General features: G+C 49.1%; 1 protein-coding gene across 1 annotated transcript; it reads left to right on the forward strand.

Annotated features, from left to right (window-relative positions):
- The first annotated feature begins 261 nt into the window (after positions 1-261).
- Positions 262-18,130, forward strand: klf12a (Kruppel-like factor 12a). The gene is made up of 6 exons (XM_027009735.2): positions 262-453; positions 8,615-8,681; positions 9,425-9,953; positions 12,229-12,367; positions 15,929-16,086; positions 16,557-18,130. Exons 2-6 carry the CDS (start codon positions 8,616-8,618, stop codon positions 16,736-16,738), a joined length of 1,074 nt encoding a protein of 357 aa, XP_026865536.2. The 5' UTR covers positions 262-453; position 8,615; the 3' UTR covers positions 16,739-18,130.
- Positions 18,131-21,852: the final 3,722 nt, after the last annotated feature.

Raw genomic sequence — 21,852 nt, forward strand, 5'->3', positions numbered from 1 at the left:
CACACACACGGTCCTTCACCAGGCGGAGTGTATATTGTCCTCACCCCTGGCAGCCTAAGGGTCCACCCCCCCCCCCTTCTCCTCATTCTGAATGGTCATGTGATGCAAGCTTTCAGAGTACAACAGCTTAGTGAGCGCTCCCCCATTCATTTCCTCCTGAGTGGCCCACAGAGGAGGAGGGATACGAAAGAGAGAGCGAGCGCGCGCGAGAGAGAGCAAGAGAGTGAGAGAGACAGCGAGAGAGCGTGAGAGAGAGAGCGCGAGAGAGAGAGAGAGAGAGAGAGAGAGAGCGAGCGAGAGAGAGAGAGAGAGCGACTGAGAGAGAGAGAGAAGCAGGAGGTGCACGCAAGAGTCCGACCGCACAGGAAAACAAGACAGAGAGAAAGAGAGGGAAGCAGAAGGAGGCTAAAAGGATAACATTTCTTGCTCTCACGCTCCGAGACTTCAAACAAGGTTAGTTCCTTCAGTCTCCATTTCTCTTTGCCTGCTTCTTCTCGCTCTCTTGCTCGCTCTCTCTCTCTCTCACACACACACACACACACACACACACACACACACACACTGCCGGGATGCAGCTCTGTCAGTTGTCATTTCCCTGAGTTGCCTGTCAGCTGTATGCCAGACTGCTGTAGATAGAATCATGTCTGAATAGCTCTTAACTTGAGCACCAAAATTCACAGGAGATATTCAAATGAGAAATGTTTCTGTAAATCTTTCTTGCACCCATACACTATCTACATATTACTCTTACATTTTACATATTACTTTTTATATAATCTGCTTCGTGTTTAAGATCATGACTATTTGATCATTATTTTTAATACATAACCCCTGAGGCCTTGTGACTAGTTTGGCTTAAACTTTGTCAAGTCAATCTCATAACGATCATCATCCCCCGCATCGCGTTATAAAAAGATTCTTCGTTTACTTATACTGGCCGTCATATTCATATGTGCATTGGCACTAGCTGTGCCACTGTACTTATTAACATGTAAACATTTTTATTAATGCTGTAATGCTAAATGAATGCTACTATATACATATGTACAGCACAAGGACATCGATGTGCACATTACAGGACAGCTGTGATCTTCCCATAGTTCAATGTGCTCTCTGTCTCACTGGGTGATACTTGTGTTGGATCCTCTCCAAATACCAAGCTCGTTTGGAACAACAGTAATGCCAGCATGGTGAAGAGCGGCCTCCCCTGTTGACTGACTCACTGGTGCTTCGACTTAAGAGCACTGGGTTTACTGGGTTTAGTAACTGGGCTTGTTGTGTCCACCTAGATACACATTTTCTAGTTGGTGTGTACTGCGTAGCATCTGCACACATCTGTGTATGTATATGTGAGTGTTGAGCTTGAACTCCCATATTTGCCTGTCTATAGTCCCCTGTCTGGAGCACTGTGCCTCAGGTCACGGGGGTCCGAAAGGCTCGGGGTCGCTGGTTCGGGCCGTCTTTGGGGACCCCCCATGGCGGAAACATCTGGAACGTAAGCAGAACGCTTGCTGTGCCCCGCCTCTTCCGCTGACCCCCCGTGACCCCGGGGCACGCCTGTCGGCTTCGGGCCCCCAGCGGGCCTGTTGTCGTAGCTGGCCCGCACGTCTGTGGTGGAGGGAGGGGAGAGGTCAAAGGTCAGGGAGCGTGGGTGAAGTGCAAACACAGCCCGAGTCAACAGGCGGTGTGATGACGAGGGTCAGTCTTCTGCGTCAACACGAGCAGAGGACAGGGACCAATAACAGCAGAGATCACCGTCTTCTCCCTTAATCCACCACTGACTCCACTCATCGGATGATCGTCAAAGCCTTCATGAGCGAGGGTCCAGTGCAGAACTGGAGACTCGCTGGGTAGCAATGGTCCGTTCAGCAGGGCTACAGAGCCCCTCCCAGTTGGCTGTGTTTCTCCAACTGTGTTACAGCTGTGGCACGACTGTGCCGCCGGCAGCCTTGAAGCGAGATTCTCGTCTCCTGCTGAAGCGCCGCATTTGTCACCGTGCGCCTCTGAGGCAGCCTGGCCTCGGATTAGAAACAGAGCACGCGATGACTGTCTCGGGCGCTTAGTCTGGGGATTGGGGTTGCATCAGACATGGTTTTCGATTGGCACAAAAGCAGAAGTGATTCACACGCACGCAAACGCGCTAGCGCACACGCGCGCGCACACACACGTACACAAACACACACACACACACACACACACACACACACACACACACGTGCATGACTCATGGGCATACAGAAAGGCGAATGGCAGGGCGGTTCATGTACGGGAAACAGGGGCTCTCCCCTGCGACTGCCAGGCCTATTAAACAGCACCCTGGAGGGAGGCGGAGCCCGCAACACGCAGCGGATGTGTTTCCTGTGGCCGAACTCTGACCCCTGACTCCCAGGGCTCTCGTGTGTGTGGAGGGGGGGCGACCCCCACTGCAGTAGAGCAGAGAGGGGAGGGCCAAGAGATTGGTGGGGAGCAGAGTTCCTGGTTAACAGTCTGTCATTCATCAACACATGTGCTGCGCTGTGCTGCCAGCAGAGTGAGTACGTCCGTGGGAGACAGAGGTGATCCTTATTATCTCCCCTCTCTCCACTCCACACTTAGAAGATAAAAAACACTTTCAGCGGCCCCCTCCTCTCACTCTCTCTGTCCTTCTAGAGTTTCTGTCCCGCCCACCCACTTCTCCCACCGTCTCCTCTCCGCCTCCCACCGTCTCCTCTCCACCTCCCACCGTCTCCTCTCCGTCTCCTCTCCGTCTCCTCTCCTCGCCACAGCTGCAGTGGCAGCTCTTCCAGCCGGACCGAGGGCAGGAAGGAGCATAACAGTCCCGAAAGAGCGCGCGCGTGTGTGTGTGTGTGTGTGTGTGTGTGTGTGTGTGTGTGTGTGTGTGGTGTTGGGAGGCAAACACAGCTGCCTGACTCGTTACGAGCGGTGGCTCGACTAGCGTCTAGCGGAGATGGGTGACGAGACTAAAAGCAAACTTTTTTTTTTTTTTTAGAGTAACTTCTGCTAAAAACAAGGAGGTGTCGCTCAAGGCGAGAATGAGTGCAGGGGAATGTGTTGCATGCACTCTGCTGTTGTCAGACGTGGTCTTGTCTTCCCTGCTCTGGGCCCCGCACACCTCTCTCTTCCTCCCTGCTTCTCTCCCCTCTGCTGTTTCCCTTCTTCCTCCCCTCTCCTCCCCTCTCCTCCCCCTCTCCTCTCGTTTGGGACCAGCTTGCGTCCTCGGTGGGCCCGAGCTCCTGCGGCGTTCAGCCTCGCAGCGGCTTAGCGGTCACGCTAGTTAGCATGCTCGGCCATTGGCACTCGCAGCACCGCGCCAGTATTTTCTGGCGCTGCTTTAGAGGAAGCCCAGGCTTTCCCACAATGCCGCGGACAGCTGGGGAGGGCCGGCCACCCCCCGCGAGTATGCACGGCCTGATGGGAATGCACACAGATCTCTTCCAGCTGTGCTAGCAGACCGGGCACTAGCACCTTTTGGTCGTTTATGGTCATGCGCAAAGAAAATATCTGTCCTCCTTAAACCCGTGTCTGCTTCAGAACGGTTCCCTTAAATGCTAGTGCACTTAGTAGTGCAGACGTGAGTAGATGCGCACTTCTGAACGATAGTTCAGTTCACTAATTGTGTTACATTTAATAGCACTATGGGCTATTTTCCTGGACATGGTGCCGAGTTTTGGTCTAAATTCCACTGCCTATAGCGAATCATCTGGGTCTGGGAACTTGTCCCTATGTGCGTCAAGCAAGCAGGTCTATTCGACGGTGCATATATCAGCTCCAGCGCTGGACCTCTATGGAAACTCTCCATTACCAGTAACCAGCTGCAATCCTCACATAGACTGCCATGTTAAGTGAGGCAGCCATCACGGCGTTTTAATAGGCTTGTTTGTTTTGTCACTGCTTCACCATCTGAGGTCACCGTTTGGCATGGGGTCGAGCTGTGGCATGAGGTCACCCGCTTGGCGTTAGGCACCGGCACCAGCAGTCCTCGGGGGGTCCCGGAGCCTCCGCTGTTTACAAGCGCTGCCGCTCCGCAGAGCCTCCCGCGGGTCGCTCTCCGCCGTCGCGTGGGCCGCCCCGCGGTTGCGCAATGTTGCCAAACAGCAACGGCCTTGGCCGGTTGCGCAACTCTCGCGGACCTCTGATAATAAACAGTCTGACAGCGCGCGGTTCAATAGTTCAACCCAAATTGCACACATGTGCCTGAGCCCGTCCAAGGGAGGTGGCTTCAGATCTCTCTGGCACGCCTTCCGCCTGCGAGGGTGCACAGCAGCACCAGGAACAGCCCGGGACCGAGAGGCCAGCACGGAGAATGGGAGAATGGGCCTGGGAGTGCCTCCCTTCCTTATTTGCACTGATCTGGGATCAGTGACGGACAGCTGGTTATCGTGCTGTGGCGAAAGGAGAAAAGAAACACTGGGTGAGACAGCAGGCACCGGTGAGAGGAGAGGAGAGCCTAAGAGCAAGGCACCTCCGCGCACTCGCTCGCGGTTCTCGGCTGGCTGCTAGCGCAGCAGGAAAGGCGGTCTCGTGACTGTCTCTTCACCCCTCCGAACGTGTCTGTGTGTTTCAGTCTGGAACGCATCCTGTCACCTCCGACTAGCGCGTCATTAAAGAGAAAAGCCGCTCACATTCGCGGAGGGACTCCACTCTGGAACGACAGCCGTTTGTCCCGCAAGAGTCTCGTCAGCCTGTCATCACACCCACAGAGACCACAGCCACGGAACTTACCCCCGCAGGGCCCCCGCTCAGTTGGGCTGGAGGATGTCTCTGCGTCTCCGTGCAGGGACGTCAAAGCCGAGGTGTCCGGGCCATACACCAAATCAACAGCAGATGTGTGAAGGAGTGCGACTTGGCTAGCTCACGTTTAGGGGTAGAGACATAGAAAGGCACAGGAGCTTAATTTCAGAAGCAAAGTTCATAAATCTGCAAGAAAAACTTTATATCTTTTTGTGGACCGCAAACGAGGCATGAATTGACAATGACTGCACAGGAAAACAAAAAAACGTTATGTGTAGTGTTTATAAGGAGTATGCAGGTGTCCTGCAGTCCTCTTTTATTAGTAAATTAATAAGGAATAACCCTTCTACCAGTTCCAGTCATAGATAACCTCAAGCACTGGTTTGCCTTGTAAGATATGGACCTCTTTTTTTGTAACACTGAATTATTGAAATCTCACAAGTGTGCACTGGTAGCACACGTTCAGATCACACTGAGAATATGAGAGATCAGTTTGAGAAAACTGGGACATTTTGACTCACCCCTTTAGATGTTTTTGTTACTGGTTTGGTCCAAGTGCCTTTACAGTTATTTCTTGGACTGTGCAACATTTTCTTTCGTAGAAAACAGACAGTGGAACACCGCACCTCTCCTGAGTGCACTCACAAACATGCACACATGCACAAACACATACAATCACACACACACACACACATACAATCACACACGCATACACAAACATGCACTCACACTCACACAGGCGCACTTTCTCTCTCTCTCTCACACACACACACACACACACACACACTCCGAGGTTCAGCAATGTCCTGGATCCGCACGGCAGCAGCCTCCATCCGACTCAAGTCATCCTGCCAAGGAAAACGAACGCGGCTGAAATGGAAAGTCTGAAGTCACTCTGGTTTTCTTCCTTTTTTTTGTTTTGTTTTGTTTTGTTTTGTTTTTTTGGCGAAGGCTGATTACGCAAAGCAGGAGAATCCAACTTTGCAGAAGAGTGCGTTCCTACACAGGTCTGGTGCAGGAAGTCCGAAGATGCCTCTGTTATCTATCACTGGCCACAGCCTCGTGACCCCCCCCCCCCCCAACAGGGAGTCCATTTGGAGATGAGTCTAGATCTCTGAGTGTACCTTGGACATCTATCCAATAAATTTGGTTCAGGTGGCCTTGATTCTAGATTCGCAACTATTGCCTACAGCTTCAGCATATTAAACAATGCTAATTCTGCTAAATGAACTCATGCAATAATTGAGGTTTGTGGAAAAGGCCACGCCTCTGACTCCTGTCTCCTAGCTAACTTTGCTGGGTATGTCTCCGTGTCTCGGCTATGCCCCCAGCTCCACAGCAGCACAGCTCCTGCAGTGCGCACAGTCTGCGTCGAGACGCGGTCCGCATCCGCCAGTAGGTGTAGGTCAGCGTCGAGCTCAATGATTCTCACCACTGACGACATCAGCGTTGCAGGGCAGAGCTGTCCATTACAGGGTCAGGTCAGGTAAACAGGCTGGGGCAACCTCCGCGGACGCTGCTATTTGTCAGGGGGAGGAGGGCGAGCTCTGTGGTGGAGTGGTAAGAGTGAGTGGTGGTGTAACGGTGGAGTGGGTGGAGTGAGTGGCAAGTGGCAGTCTGCACTGAAGAAGAAGGAAGCTCGTTGCTCATGCCAAGGTCATGAACAAAACTGACCAGCACTTTCACAGAACACTGTCAGAAAAACACTGATTCACCACTTTTTTTTGTCTCTGTGCAATTTTCTGCAGTCGTCTGCATCGCCAGAAGATGCCGTCATTCATTTTCAGGAGGGTTTGTAAACTGGGATAACCCTGTAAACAGGCAAACCCTGGGATAACAATGGACTTTGGGAGAGGAGTCTGTTCAACCCCCTGCCTGCGTAAACATCTTTGCTGTTCTAGGGTGTCGCATGTCACACTTGTGAAGGCAGATGTGCATAGTGTGGTCTTTTGGCTTTCAAAATGGATTCTCGTTTGGCCAGTTTAGCACTGATCCCAGACCTGCACCTTCACTCTGTTTTAAAGGTACACTTAATATAAAATCGAAATCATGGCTAACGCAACTGTACCGTGATCTCAAGTGCATCATACAGGCACGGTCTCTACTTTCTTTCATTTATGATTAGAGATATTAGGATAATTAGAAGTATTTCTTCACATAGGCTTGTCTGCTAAGCGCAAGCCAAAACCGATTGCATCCACTTTTAACTGACGTGCCATGTCTCGTTCTGAATGAGGTTGATCTTGGTTGATGGCCGAGGCTTGTCTGTCGTGGAGGCCGGTGCCAAGGACAACCTCCCCTCCTTGCTGAAGCTGCTCAGCTCCAGTTAGGAGCCCAACCACAACCTCCCAGTGTTCCCAGCTGGTTCACGTTGCGTGATGGTGGGCCTATACGCACGTTAGACACCATTTCAGAGCCACTGTGGGCACTGTGTAGCGAATACCAAGCAGCGTCTCGCCGAAGCCTCACAGACTCTGTATATGGCAACAAAACCTTAGTGTGCCGGTTTATTGGCGTTCAGGGGTGCGGTCAAGTCTCACAGAGGTTGTATGAGGTGTTACAGAGGCAGAGCTGTGTAACGTCGAGCTCTGGTTCTCGTCTACTGTAAAGGGGGGAGGCTGATGGCTGGGATACCAGACGCCTGAGACTCTGCTGGGGAGTTCAGACAGGGCGAATAATGTCTATAGAACGGTTATTAAAGTGGGCTTAGGTTTTAGCAGTCTACATACACATACTGTGTGTGTGTGTGTGTGTGTGTTTGTGAAGTTTGGGTTGTGGAATTGTAATTGGTGTGTAACCATTCAGAACCCCACCCGTTTCCTCTGACATCCTGTCTGCTCTGCTCTCTATCTCACACACACACACACACACACACACACACACACACACACACACACACACACACACACACACACAGATCCGTGTATGGAAACCGGGTCAGCAGAGGCCAGAGCAGTCAGCATGTTTCTGTTTTGTGTCCCTCCTGAATCAGCACCCGCTGCAAAGAATCGAGGTGATTTTGGGACGCAATCACCCCTCGCCATTTATCACCACGCCACCGTATTTGCTGAGCTATAAAATCACTGAGGCCCTGCTGACCCCTCCCCCACGCTGACCACCTTCACGAGGGCGGACGGCATACTTACATCCCTTCGCCCTTTCGCTTACAAACATCGCTATCATGGCACCTGCCGTGGCCACGCTGTCTTGCACAAGGGTCCTCGCCAATAACTTCGACTTGTGCAACGTATGCGCTGATAAGGCCGGGTATGTGTCACGATTGCGCTAACGGGTTCCTGGATTCGCATCAACTCCCCCGGACAGAAACAGCTTGCTAAGCGGGTGAACGCCGCAGCGTGTCTGTTAGTGCAACGTCCTTGCGAGCTGCGGAATTTCTGCATCCTGCTCTTGAGTGTGGGAGGCACACTGGTGCGATCGAAGCGATGGCGCTTCAGTGGACTCTCAGCTGATCTTTGCAAAACTACACACACCATCTTTGCCCAAATCAGCCCGAGACACACACCATAACAGGGCAGGGCAATGCTACATATGACAAGCAAATTCATACGCGCACTTCACTTAGGCACGAGCATGTTGTACTGCCTTTATATGTCACACGGCGTTAAAGGGGGTTTCGTAATATGGTTCAAATCGTTCCCTTCATTGTACCTACACTGCTGTGTCAAGCATACAACACGCAGTTAGACTAAAACACTCAACAATAATTACTCCTGATTTCTGCATGCTTCTTTGACGACTCGGTCCCGTAATCATTCACCATCCTTTTTTTTTTCTTTCTGTAACCTGTTCTATTGTTTAATGTGAAAGAAAGCGTAAGGGAGTCTTGACTTGTCTCATTCCTGCTTTGTGTCTCCCGGAGCAGGATGTTAATGCTGGACGGAATGCCGGTGCTGAGAGTCAAAACAGAACCAATTCAGGGACGACGACGGGTAAGTGGCAGCGGCCATCGCTGCTTCGTGTCAAAGCAGGGCGCGGGCGTCATTGTTTGCAGTCAGTGGTGCACTCTTTGGAGACACGGCAGCCGCGTGGCCCTCTGCTTTGAGGAACTTTGCAAAACGTTTGTCTCTTAAGCCACGCTGCACCGTCATTCTCGCGAGTTGGGCCGGTCGCGTCTCGCGTCTTATGTCGGCAGACCGCAGAAAAGCGCTGCAGGATCAGAGCAGCCACGACGGCGTTAGGTCGAGCGTAGGAGGCGCGCAGGGGGCCACCAAGCGTCGTTTTTGAAGTGCGAGGCCCCCCCCGCATGTTCTGGGAAACTTTGTTTCCCCCATTAAAACCCTCCTGACCCGAAGCCATTCACATACAGAAAACGAGCCGTAATAAGCGGGAGCCCCGGGCGGAACACGGCGTTTGTGGGAGGGGAGGAGCGAAGAGGTGAAGGTGAGAGACGTTCGCCTGAGAGAGGAAGACAGGGGAGAGCAAGAAAATAAATTTCAAAATAAGTTCCGTTTCAGTTTAAGAAAACGCCAAAGCGAACAACCGCAGTAATCACAACGGAAAATTAAGACAGTCATAGCCTCAGACGTTCTTTAACGCGACCAAGCGGCCTATAACAAGCAAAAGGATTTGTTGCCCGTGTGTAGGTGTTAAATTCTTTTCTTTTTTAAAAAAAAATACATGAGCTGTAGTTAAACATGGGTTGAAGGTTTTTTTTCCCCCCTCTATTCAACAGTCACCTGACATACGTGGTTATCCAGACATGGGCGTATTGGTGATGGACAGACGGTTCCGGACTCACTCACCTGACAGTCGGTTCTCGGACAACTTCCTAACACAGACAGAGCCTGTGGACCTTTCCACCAACAGATCCCGGTCGTCTCCATCATCGTCATCGTCATCTTTATCGCCTTCCTCCTCCTCTTCTTCATCGGTGCGCTTCTCACCACGCTCCCCGCCGGTTTCCTCTGCAAAGTCTCCTTCGTCGTCATCGTCATCTTCCCCGCCCTCCGTCATAACTCCCGTTCCACGGCTGCAGCTGTCCCCGTCGAGGGTGGCGTCTCCACCCTCCGTGGCTTTGAGGGGGCAGCCCTTTCTGCACATGCCCCAGCCCATGCCTCCCTGTCCCAGCCCCATTCACCTGCACCCCCGCAGGGTCCCCGTGGTGGTACAGCCCATGCCGCTGGTCTATGCTGGAGTTGGATCGCTGGGACCTGGTGGCCTCATGGCACCCCTGTTGGAAGAAAGCCGGTTACATGGAAAAGGTGAGCGAAAGAGAGAGAGAGAGAGAGAGAGAGAGAGAGAGAGAGAGAGAGAGGGAGAGAGAGAGAGAGAGAGAGAGAGAGAGAGAGAGAGATGGAGATGCTTTTAAAAGACATGGCAGAATTAATCATGGTTCTCTGTATCAGCTCTTCCCTTTTTTCAAGATCTCTACCTTTATGACTCTGGAACAGTCTTTTACATTGGTCCCTTTTCACCCTTAAGTCTCTCTCTCTCTCTCTCTCTCTCTCTCTCTCTCTCTCTCTCTCTCTCTCTCTCTCTCTCTCTCTCTCTCTCTCTCTCTCTCTCTCTCTCTCTCTCTCTCGCTCTCTCTCTCTCTCGCTCTCATTTTCCTCCACATCTTTAAAAGCCTCCATCTGAGTTCTGAGGTTCCACCAGGGACAGTGATGGAACCCAGAGCCCTGCAGTGTGCTCAACTGGCACAGCCTGACGACCAGGAGCCCATTGTGCTTCACACACTTTATTCTGTTGGAGAGGCAGCAGCTTTTATCCAAACAGGAAATAGGCGCTGTGACATAAATTGTGCCCATGTAAATCAGGGCACCTGAATCTTTTGGCTAAAGTGCAGCTGCAGTACAGAGGAGGACAAGGAATTGTGTTTTTCTTTCTACATCCACGGTACAGGCTCCAAACCCATCTGCTGCGTTGCTTAGCTGGATGCATCTCTGTCCGCCTTGGCCACACCACAATTATCATAAAAAATGGCCTTCAAGCATATAGATTTTTTCAAAAATATATTTCTCATGGTGTTTTTCTTTTACAGTGTACTTTGCTATAAGAGTGTAGCTGAAGAGACTAATAGCCTGTCAACACACAAACATGCACACACACACACACACACACACGCACATACACACACACACACACCGTTCCTCCCAACCTCCCAGGAAAACCTGTGTGCCTTTGGGCATGAGTGCTGGTTTTAATGGGCTCTGTAGAAGCAGAGACTTTTTCGCATTCTCTCTTTCTTCATCCCTCTTTCTTTGGAGGAGGGGCACACATATGAGGGATGATCTCTCATGTTGATCTCTCGTTCATTTTTTGGCTATGTTGAGTGAGTGGCAGTGTGTTGCAGCACTCGGGTCAAACGTGTGTATCTTCACACACAGGCATGCACGAACATAAACACACACACACACACACACTTATAGCTCATAAACATATAAAAAAAAAGTTGCACACATTGATCTGAGACGGATCTGACTGGACTGACATCCATACAACAAAAAGACATACACACACACACACACAGCCCCTATCTTGAGGGTCCTTGCCCTCTGCTATGTCGTGGGACGTCACCATGGCAACAAGGGTGCCTGGTTGAACAAAAAGGCAACATAGGCCAATACTCTCCTATAGTTTAAAAAAAAAAAACCACACAGACTCATACACCCGGGCATGCAGTCCTTCAGGATAACACAGGCCTTTCAAACTGATTTATATGCTTTTGTATTTACCAGGAAATCCTGTGCCTTTGATCCCAGGGCCTTATCGGAACAGTAGCCAAGGTTACCTTTAGTTTAAGCATTAATTCACTGACTCACACAAAGTGATCAGGGCGGGCTAAAGGAAAATCTGTGGCCGGCAGTCACTAGCATCCCATCGTCCCAGACAGAGACAGCATCCTTTTACGGTCATGCGATAAAGGGGCCTTATATGGGAATTTCACACTTCCGGTGGGCTCACTTCCTCCACTCCTACAGCTCACGTATTTCTCACTAGGTCAGAGAGGGTTGCCTGATAAAACCCTAGATCAAAAGATACTTGAGAAAAGAGGTTGGCCAAGGAGACTGATGAAGGAGATGCTCTGATGCAATCATATGGTGAAATATGAGTAATGAGATAAAGGATGAGCAACGCTCTCATATTTGAGCAGCACTCTCGTATTTGAGCTGCTGAACAGGCTCGGCACTCAGCTCCAGCAGTGGCGCTGTATAAATGGCTCTGCCCATTGGCTGGTTCAGCGTTCTGCAGCAGGAAAGGCTCCCAGACACCTCTCGCACAAAATGTACTGCTTCCTCCCACCACTTTAGACATGTTAGAACTTGGGAAGGGAATACTGTGCTTAAATGCTGACATCTTTTAAAGTTAGGTTTTAAAAAAGGAAATAAATAAATTGATTAAATGAGGATGAGCAGATGAGAAGACTGGTTTTGAGCGTTTTAGGTTTTATAGGGTAACAGTTGCTTGGTGTTGTGTCATTTACTGGGTGTTTGCACACTGACTTTCTCTATCTGCCCACGGAATGCTTTCCTCTAGTCATTCATCGAGTCCCAGACAGACCATCACCACGGCGATCCTTGAGTGACAGCGAGGATGATGATCTACCCAACGTGACATTGGACAGCGTGAATGAGACTGGCTCTACCGCCCTGACCATTGCCCGCGCCGTGCAAGAGTGGGTTACACAACACACACACACACACACACACAAACCCACGCTCATACACACGTCATGACATCATGTGTTATTATCGTTAGAACAGAATAGCCCTACCTCTAAAGCCAGCCCTAACTTTAACCACTTCATGCACAAGTTTGTCATTCTTTAATAGAAAAAGAAGCAAACAGCAGCAGTGGGATATTTGACTGATACAAAACAAATGTTTTTACATTTGCAGTTGTCAGCAGTATTATAGTAGTAGCAACCCATACATTAGACACCCACACAAAAACAAGGTATTGTAATACAGAGAGTACAAAACAGGACATCGATAAGGGGAAAGACACGCTGACATGACAAGATAACAAAGAAAATCAGTACATTTGTAAGATGTTTGATTGTGTGAATGTTTGTGCATGCGTGTGTGTGTGTGTCTGTGTGTCTGTGTGTGTGTGTGTGTGAGTGTGTGAGTGTGTGTGTGTGCGCGTGTGTGCGTGTGTGTGTGTGAGTGTGTGAGTGTGTGTGTGTGTGTGTGCGTGCGTGTGTGTGTGTGCGTGCGTGTGTGTGTGTGCGCGTGTGTGTGTGTGCGTGTGTGTGTGTGTGCGTGAGTGTGTGTGTGTGTGAGTGTGAGTATGTGTGTGTGTGTGCGCGTGTGTGTGTGTGTGTGTGCGTGTGTGTGTGCGTGAGTGTGTGTGTGAGTGTGAGTGTGTGTGTGTGTGTGTGAATGTGTGAGTGTGTATGTGTGAGTGTGTGTGCGTGTGTGTGTGTGTGTATGTGTGAGTGTGTGTGCGTGTGTGTGTGTGCGTGTGTGTGTGCGTGTGTGTGTGTGCGCGTGTGTGTGTGCGTGTGAGTGTGTGTGTGTGTGTGTGTATGTGTGAGTGTGTGTGCGTGTGTGTGTGTGCGTGTGTGTGTGTGTGCGTGTGTGTGTGTGCGTGTGTGTGTGTGTGTGTGCGTGTGTGTGTGAGTGTGTGTGAGATTGTTGGTTCGCTGGGGCTCTTCTGCCTGCTTTTGTCTCTGGGTTTGATAGAATTTCATGGAGATGATCTCCCTGTCAGCATGCATTCATCATCATTATAAATGTTCTCCTCACACGTGTGAAGGAATGGTGGATGAGCAGGTGTGTGTGTTTTGTGTGTGTGTGTGTGTGGATGACTGCATGTAGCTCAGCCCAAAGTGAAGCTCATTAATAAAGGAATTCTCCCCGGAGCTCGGGCGGGTGACAGGGCCTCCTCCATATTCAGCATGCCTTGGGGGAGGCTCATGGTTGGGCAGGGACGAGACAGGAGCTGGGGGTGCAGAGTGGGGGCGGCAGGGGGCCTGGATGGAGCCTCTAGCCTGTGGCAGTACCAGCCGACGGGTGACCAGAGGGAGGGAGAGGTGGATGGCTGGCAGCGGCAGCGTGTGCCAGGCCCGAAGGCGACAACGTGGCGTATCCTGGTGTGGTAGAGGAGTGTGTGTGCGTTTTTGTGTCGGTGAGGCTAAGAGCAAGGTTTCCGACTGCCTGCGGATTTGACGAACCCCTGTTCTGCACTTTGCTGCTCTCCGGAATAATTGTTCGCCCGGGTCTCGGAGGGAAGCGCCTTTCGGGCTGATCGTGTTGTGCGGCGCAGGTGTGCCGGCCGTTGCAGTTCATTCCACAGACTCTTGCAGCTCCTCCTGATCATACAGCAGCCGAGCAGGCGTCAGATCATTGTGCTCCGGGCCCAGGCCTCCCGCAGCCTGATCTGCGTTCAGTGGCTCTGGCCCAGCATGCCCTCGCTGCAGGAAAGCCCCTCCGAGCGGCTCCGGTGGGAAAAACGCAAACAAAGGACGGAACAAAATGACCAGCACCGCCACTTTTAGACCTCAGTTAGCTGCCCCCCCCCCCTTTTTTTTTTTTTTTTGCTTGGCTACAATCAAATGTTCATAAAAACATACTCAGGGAACAGGATCTGACAGCTCGGTCAAGCCAGATATTCATTTGATGCCTCTTTGCTGTTGGTCTCCCTGAAACCTACTGCAGGCTTTTTACTCTAGGAAATTGCCAGAGTCTATAATAGTCACTCAGGTTGCAACATACATACATATAAGTAAAATATTAAGATGCTTTATTTAATCAAGAAAACTTTTTCTTCTTTTTTTTTTTAAATGATCACACAGAGGTTGAATCCTGCAATTTAATCTGCGTTTAATCTTGGTAGGGAGAGGGTGGTGGCCTGAGAGCCCTGTAAGGCAGCACAAGTTGAGCAGCATTACAGAGCAGCAGCTTTGACTGAGGCTGCTGACGTGTTGATTTGTAAGCCTGTCAGGGTTGCTGATGGAGAGCTTGATCCTGCCGTTGTCGGTTGCACGGCTTCTCTCTGTTGTTGAATCATTCCCTCCTCTCCTGTGAGGACAGAAGTTATGAGTGTTGAGTGCCGCCCCCCCGACTCCTCTGAGCCCCCGAAAGAGCTACAGATGCCAAGAGCTGCAGGTGACCCCCCCCCACAGCTCTCTCTCTCTCTCTCTCTCTCTCTCACATGCACACACACACCCCTGCAGCCCAAGAGAAACAGGAAGTGCATCTGCAGGGGATGAGAGCGCATTCCCAAACATGTTCAGCTAGTCCCTTGCTTATTACATGAGCGTTTATGAGCGTGTGCGTGTGCGTGTGCGCGTGTGTGAGAGAGTGTGTGTGTGTGTGTGTGTGTGAGAGTGTGTGTGTGTGAGATTGTGTGTGTGTGTGTGTGTGTGTGTGAGAGTGTGTGTGTATGTGCGTGTGCGCGTGTGTGCACGCGTGTGTGTGTGAGAGAGTGTGAGTGTGTGTGCGTGTGTGTGCGTGTGCGTGTGTGTGCGCGCGCGTGTGTGAGTGTGTGTGTGTGTGCGTGTGTGTGTAATGAACTATTTATTATAACTTCTTCATAATGAGATGTGCGTGCACATTTGTTTATTTGGTTTATTTGTGTTCATAAGATGGAAAGTTTGTAGAAAGTTGTTTGTGTAGATGTTCTTTACAGTTCACAAATGGTTTATGGCCAATTTCAACTTCATTCTCATAATTGCCTTTCATCTAAAGTTAAACCAGACATGGAGAAGATATTGCCTGAGCTTTCTCCGTCATCGTCTGTATTGATTTGGACTCTCTGCAGTAGCATAGCGCCCTCTGGCGACCATAATTAATATTGTAGGCTTGCTGCTCCTTGGAACCATAAGCATTGCTAGAACTTGACTCTAGTGGCAAATATGAATTTTGCAACTCACAACATAACAAGGCAATCAGAGCATTCTGACATTAGAGCATTTTTGCCAGGTTATTTCACACTGAAGTTATCAGGAAGAAAATATTGCCTTTGTCATTGATCACAGCCCCAGACACACTTATACTTATGGAAGAGAAGAGCATATTCAGTCACAGGCCTTTTCTCAGCATCATCTACACTCACAGTGAAATCAGCACTCTATCTTTATCACTATGCTTTATAACAGGTCTATGCACCCTGGAAGCGATAAGCATCTTTTTCACACAGGAAAGCCAAACCATCCGAGGTGTCTTTCGTGTGTAGTCACGATGCGGTTCTGTGTGTAGTGACGATGTGGTTCCGTGTGTCGCTGTTGCAGCTCCATCCTGCCATTCAGCATGGAGAATCTGCGGAGGCCCAGGAGGCCCGAGTCCCCCGACTCCAAGAGGAGACGCATCCACCGCTGCGAGTTCGACGGCTGCAGTAAGGTCTACACCAAGAGCTCTCACCTCAAGGCTCACAGGAGGACCCACACAGGTGAGTGTGGGGCCCAGACGTCACACCGCCACCGCCAAACCAGCAAGGAGGATTGGGTGGAAAAGCCCATTCCTGCCGATCAGTCACCATTTTGGAAAAGTTTTTTTTTAATCAATTAAAAGAGGGCCAGTTTTGTTAAGCAGTTCAACGAATGGAAATATTCTGTGGGGGAAGCAGAAAACAGAGCTAGAGGTTAGACTGAGACCTAATCTGAAAATGAGAGAGGCGTCCTTAGCAAAGAGAACTTACATGGCCTCCTCTCTTTCTCTCTCTCTCTCTCTCTCTCTCTCTCTCACTCTCTCTCGCTCTCTCACTTTCTCTCTCTCTTTCTCTCGCTCTCGCTCTCTCTTTCTCTCACTCTTTCCCTCTCTCTCTCTCTCTCTCGCTCTCTCTCCCTCTCTCTCTCGTTCTCTCTCTTGCTCTCTCTCTCTCGTTCTCTCTCTCGCTCTCGCTCTCTCTCTCGTTCTCAGGTGAGAAGCCGTATAAGTGCACATGGGACGGGTGCACGTGGAAGTTTGCACGCTCGGACGAGCTCACGCGTCACTACCGCAAGCACACAGGCGTGAAGCCGTTCAAGTGCGGCGACTGCGATCGCAGCTTCTCCCGCTCCGACCACCTGGCCCTCCACCGCCGCCGCCACGCCCTCGTGTAACAGGCGGCCAGACAGACCAATGGGCAGGCGGGGCTGGGCCCCGTCTGCCAGTGGCGTGCCGGGAGAGGGCTGGCCCCTCCCCGATTGCTCTCTGAGTGTTGAGAGAGGGCCAGATCGAGGGGAAAAGGGTCTTTTATCCTTGAAGAGTCACAGAATAGGATTGCTGGTCTAAGATTAAGGATTGTCTTTTATAACCTGAAGAATATGTTTATATGGGTGGGTAGAACTCATCCTTTGTCCATAAGGCCATAGTTACAGACGGGCCCAGGCCTATAGCTATGAGTGACAAAGAGCATACAGTGACAGAGAAGCAAGAGAGCTGGTCCCAATCTAAAGTCATATCCAAGACCAGCACACACGTTAAAGGATATTTTCATTGTTGTCAGAACTTATGTGCAATTTTGTAAAAGTCCCTTTTTTAAAGGTATTAAGTCAATTTATTTGAAATTTACTGTCAGTATGAAAAGCAAGAGAAATCAAAATGGAACAGTGGTGTTCTTATTGTGTTGGCCATGGGATGTGAAGAGGATGCAGCTCACAGCACTGGGGTCTCTTTATTTCAGAATTTGAGCCATCTCTCCCGTTAGCCCCGTCAATCAAACCTATTTATTGTTTTCTTTCTCGTAGGAGTTTGGATTACGCTGTTGTGGTTTGGTTGGTGGACCAGATCATTAGCAGGGTAACCGTCGGAATATTGCAAACCTCAGTGCGAAAAAGAGCAAATAATGTTACATATCAGCTATTTTTTCAAAGCACGTTCAAGTTTTAACGGTCACAGGTGCATGTACATTTTCATTCATAAACCTTATGAAAATATGTTTTTATTCTGCAGGCCTGCAAAATGACTATACATACCATTTTGTGGGGATCGTTTAAGGGGTTCGTTTGCCCAGATTGTATGTGAGGGGATAAAAAATCCCTTTAAGGCTGTTCAAACAAATCCATGTACTGTGTCTCTGTTTCTGTGGGTGTCAGGTAGAGGAAAGAGACACCGAGACTCTGAGGTCCTTTACATTCAAACCCACCTGCATCATTTATGCACAAACATAGTGTAGCAGATGTCTGTACATTTTAAAAATATATATATATATATATTATATGTATAATTTTTAGTGCATTTTATGTCATGTATTTGTTCAGTATTTTGATCCTTTTGCAAGTATGTGATGTCACCATTTATAGTGTTGTATAGAAGGCCTAATGACTGATAATCAAAAATGTTAACTGTCAAAGGGATGTTCCTTTAACCTTTAATCTGTTTTACAATTATGTATTTGTAAATGATGTTATTGTACACATTTCTTTTTTATATGGATTTACTGTGAATTTATACATAAATATATGTTTAATGGCTTGAATGAAAGCATGAATAAAAGATTTGTATATGGGAAAGATTTGCGTTCATTCAGCATTTACATTTACGGCATTTGGCAGATGCTCTCACCCAGAGCAACTTACAGAAGTGATTTGTCACGAGCAATGGATGACACACCGAGGTAGTGAAGCAGCATTCATTCTCACATTTTCACATTTGCAATTAAAGTGACAAATATGGCAAGAAATAGACAGTGAAAAACTGCACAATACAGATAAACCAACTTCATTGTTTCTCGAGCTGCTCCCTTCTTAATCCTGATCCAGGTTACTAGTGCAGTCACTAGTGATTAATCCCATTCACCCCTCCAGTGCATTTTAATGATTTTTCGCTAAACCTGCTCTAAACACTCACAAAGGCAGGGCTAATTATGACCGTCAGGAAGCACCGCTGGGAATTCTGGGGTTTTTTTTGGGGGGGGGGGGGGTCTAGACGTGGGCAAAATCTGGCTCTGAAAACCGGCCTGTTTTGACAAAAGTATGAAATACTGACGTGTAGTAAACCATCCTCTTCACTAGGTGGCGATAATTCCCAACAAATCAACAAACCAATCGCGATCCACAAGCGAGCTGTACAGCTGTTGGGAGTTGATCATCCTTGAGAGACTTGTTTTAACAGGAGGACGCAGGCGGGAGGACTGTGTTGCCTTTCCAGAGGTTCCAGCTTCAGAAGAACAAACAGCTCCTTATGTTTTGTGCAATACTCAAATACCTCTTTACGGAGTTAAAGCCAAAAAACATACATAAAAAAACATGACATAAAAACACCTTTTTAAAAGGTGTAAATGGTTTAAAATTGCTACATTTGGCATTTGTGCATCTGCTGTGTGGACCAAGGGTTGAACATTCGACTGATGAATTTATGGCACTGTGCCATAATGTTGATGGAAACATGTTGCTGTTAAGTGTAACGGCGACTAGGAGAGCTAATTACGCAATCAAATACTCTCATTGCTTATTATTGTCAATTATGCTGCAGATTAGCTAATGCTCTTTCTTTACCGGGCCTTCTAAGAAAACCGCACACTTCGGACACAGTGAGCAAGTGTGTTTGTGTGGTTTGGAAATAGATCCAGCATGTCTCAATCAGTCGCCTTTCTCTGATCCGCGGACAGAAGGAGATGAGGAACACCTTACGAAAATATTGTTCCTCTGTCAGTAAAAACAGCGCGGAGGGCTGTTGTTCCACTCGCCGCTGTCTCACTCTCCAAACAAAAGGATCCCTGTCATAACACAACCCCTAAGGCCTGCACTGATCACAGGAAAAACAGGCTGTTGACGAGAGAGAGCGAGCGAGCGAGCGAGAGAGCGAGAGAGAGAGAGAGAGAGAGAGAGAGAGAGAGAGAGAGAGAGAGAGAGAGAGAGAGAGAGAGAGAGAGAACGCAAAACAGCAATACCGCGCCAACTAAAACATCATCTCTCTCTCTCTCTCTCTCTCTCTCTCTCTCTCTCTCTCGCAGACTCTTCTCTTTGGAAGATATCATGGCTTGGGAAACGCAAAGCTACGGACTCGTCGAGGTTTATTAAGGCGATTCTGAAGTCTGCAGCAAGACAGTCTGGCCTTTACGGTTTGACAGCATTTATAGTACTGCAAAGAAAGACGAAGGACCGTTTAAACCTGAGCGTGGTACCATTCAACAAGAAACGAATATAGAACATTCAAGAGTTGTGCATTTAACATAAGGAGAAGTCAAATACCCACACCAATCCGGCTGTTTGTAACGCCGTAAAGATTCAGGACTGACCTCGGGGAATTAGGGGATGCGCCAGTTGCGTAAAACGCGAGCGCTCTGCTCACACTGCAGACACCACCAGGCCCCCCCTCGCCGTGCGCTAGTCTAGGTTATACTGGGACCATCAGGACCAAATGGCACCCAGCGGATCAAAGGCCGGGTGGATAATCGCAGAGGTGTGCTTTTTACAACTCTACTGAGTCACTGCCTTGTTTGGCTAGCAGTGGAGTTGCTGCAAGAACGGACATGAAGAGAGAAAGAGAGAGAGAGAGAGAGAGAGAAAGAGAGAGAGAGAGAGAGAGAGAGAGACACAGAGAGAGAGAGAGAGAGAGAGAGAGAGAGAGAGAGAGAGAGAGAGAGATAGGTAAATGTTTGGCTAGGTAAGTTTTAGTTTGAAAGAACATGGTGCCTCCAAGAATGTTTTTGAAGTCTTCGTTATGTCACATTATGATCTGCGTTTCGGCATCAAAGCCTTTCCAGTCTCCACGATACACAATAGTCAGTAAAAAGCCAAGAACACACACATACGGCTCGTAGACTGAAGTGCGTATTGTAAAAGCTGCCCGAAGTGTGTGTCTCTGTGTGTGTGTCTGTGTGTGTGTGTGTGTGTGTGTGTGTGTGTGTGTGTGTGTGTGTGTGTGTGTGTTCGAGTTCATTCAAAGGCAGGTAATCACTGTCAGTTCCCACAAAGCAGGTGGACTAAATCGCCTTTAAAAGTTACACAAGCGATAACTCCGCAGCGCCAATACGTCTCGGCCGCCCCTCTCCAGTTACAACGCCCTGAACAATAGCAAAAGAGAGATCGCACTCGTGTGCCATTTTTATGAATAAAAAGATTTTGATCGTCAGTATCCGGAATAAGAGTGATACAGATATCAAGATATGTAAAAGGTCCAATATGAGTCAGGCTAAAAAACGTTCCTAATCATGCAGCACCGCATCTTTACGTTCCTATATGCCGATTGACCTTATTGAAGCTGGACAAACGCTCCATAATCAATCTACGGATTCACGTACATGTGCCGCAGGGCACGGAAAACAAGAAAATGTGCATTACAGTGGGCCCCAGAACCTGCACTGCTGAATTTGTTGGCCATCTGTGAAAGAGAAACCTCTGCCAGGGGTGAAATTCTTGTTGAGAGAGGGAGCCCTATTAAGTTTCCGCTGTCCCGATACTGAGTTTTCTTTTTCAAAGAGCAAAGTAAAATTTCACCACTGAAAAAACAAGTGCTGTGAAGAACCGCTTCACCCCTGAGAGTGAATGAACGTTAGCGGACTTAGTGATGAAGTCGTGCTAACTGAGCTCTAGTGGTTTTCATTCAGCACTGGTCCGCGTTATCTTTTTTTTTTTTAGGATAGAAGATGCGATGTGGTCATAGAGTGAAGAATGATGCACACGATCTCACATCTGTAAGGTCAGTGTCCTGAGCACGACCTGTCTGTGACAAGTGACTCAGAGATGCCTCAAGTTCTTCCTCCACTGTCGTTATATCTCTCTGTAGCTCTCTGACACTTCCTCTCTTCCTATAGCATGTGCACAAACACACACACACACACGCATGCACACACACACACACGCACGCACACACACACACGCACACACACGCACACACGTACACACACGTACACACACGTACACAAACGCACACGCACACACGTACACAAACACACACGCACACACACGCACACACACACACACACACACACACACTCAGAGGGTATTCTTCTGCACGATAACAGTGAATCATTGGAAAACACAGAGGGTCTTGCACTCTCCTGCCATGGCTTTTACACTGCAGGTACAGTCACTGCAGACTCTGTTCCATCAGGCCCTATGACTGATCCACAACAGCTAAGCAGTCCGTGCAGACCGAAACCCAGTCACCCTGCCAAGGTTAACACACATCGGCAGTGTTAGTCGATCACCTGTGTGCAGCATACATGTCATCCAGTCTCAAATCTGCATGATTTAACAGTGGGGAATCTGTAGCACTGACTTTATTACAG

This window comes from Electrophorus electricus, chromosome 16 (genome assembly GCF_013358815.1).
Source record: "Electrophorus electricus isolate fEleEle1 chromosome 16, fEleEle1.pri, whole genome shotgun sequence".
In the NCBI taxonomy this organism is placed as follows: Eukaryota; Metazoa; Chordata; class Actinopteri; order Gymnotiformes; family Gymnotidae; genus Electrophorus; species Electrophorus electricus.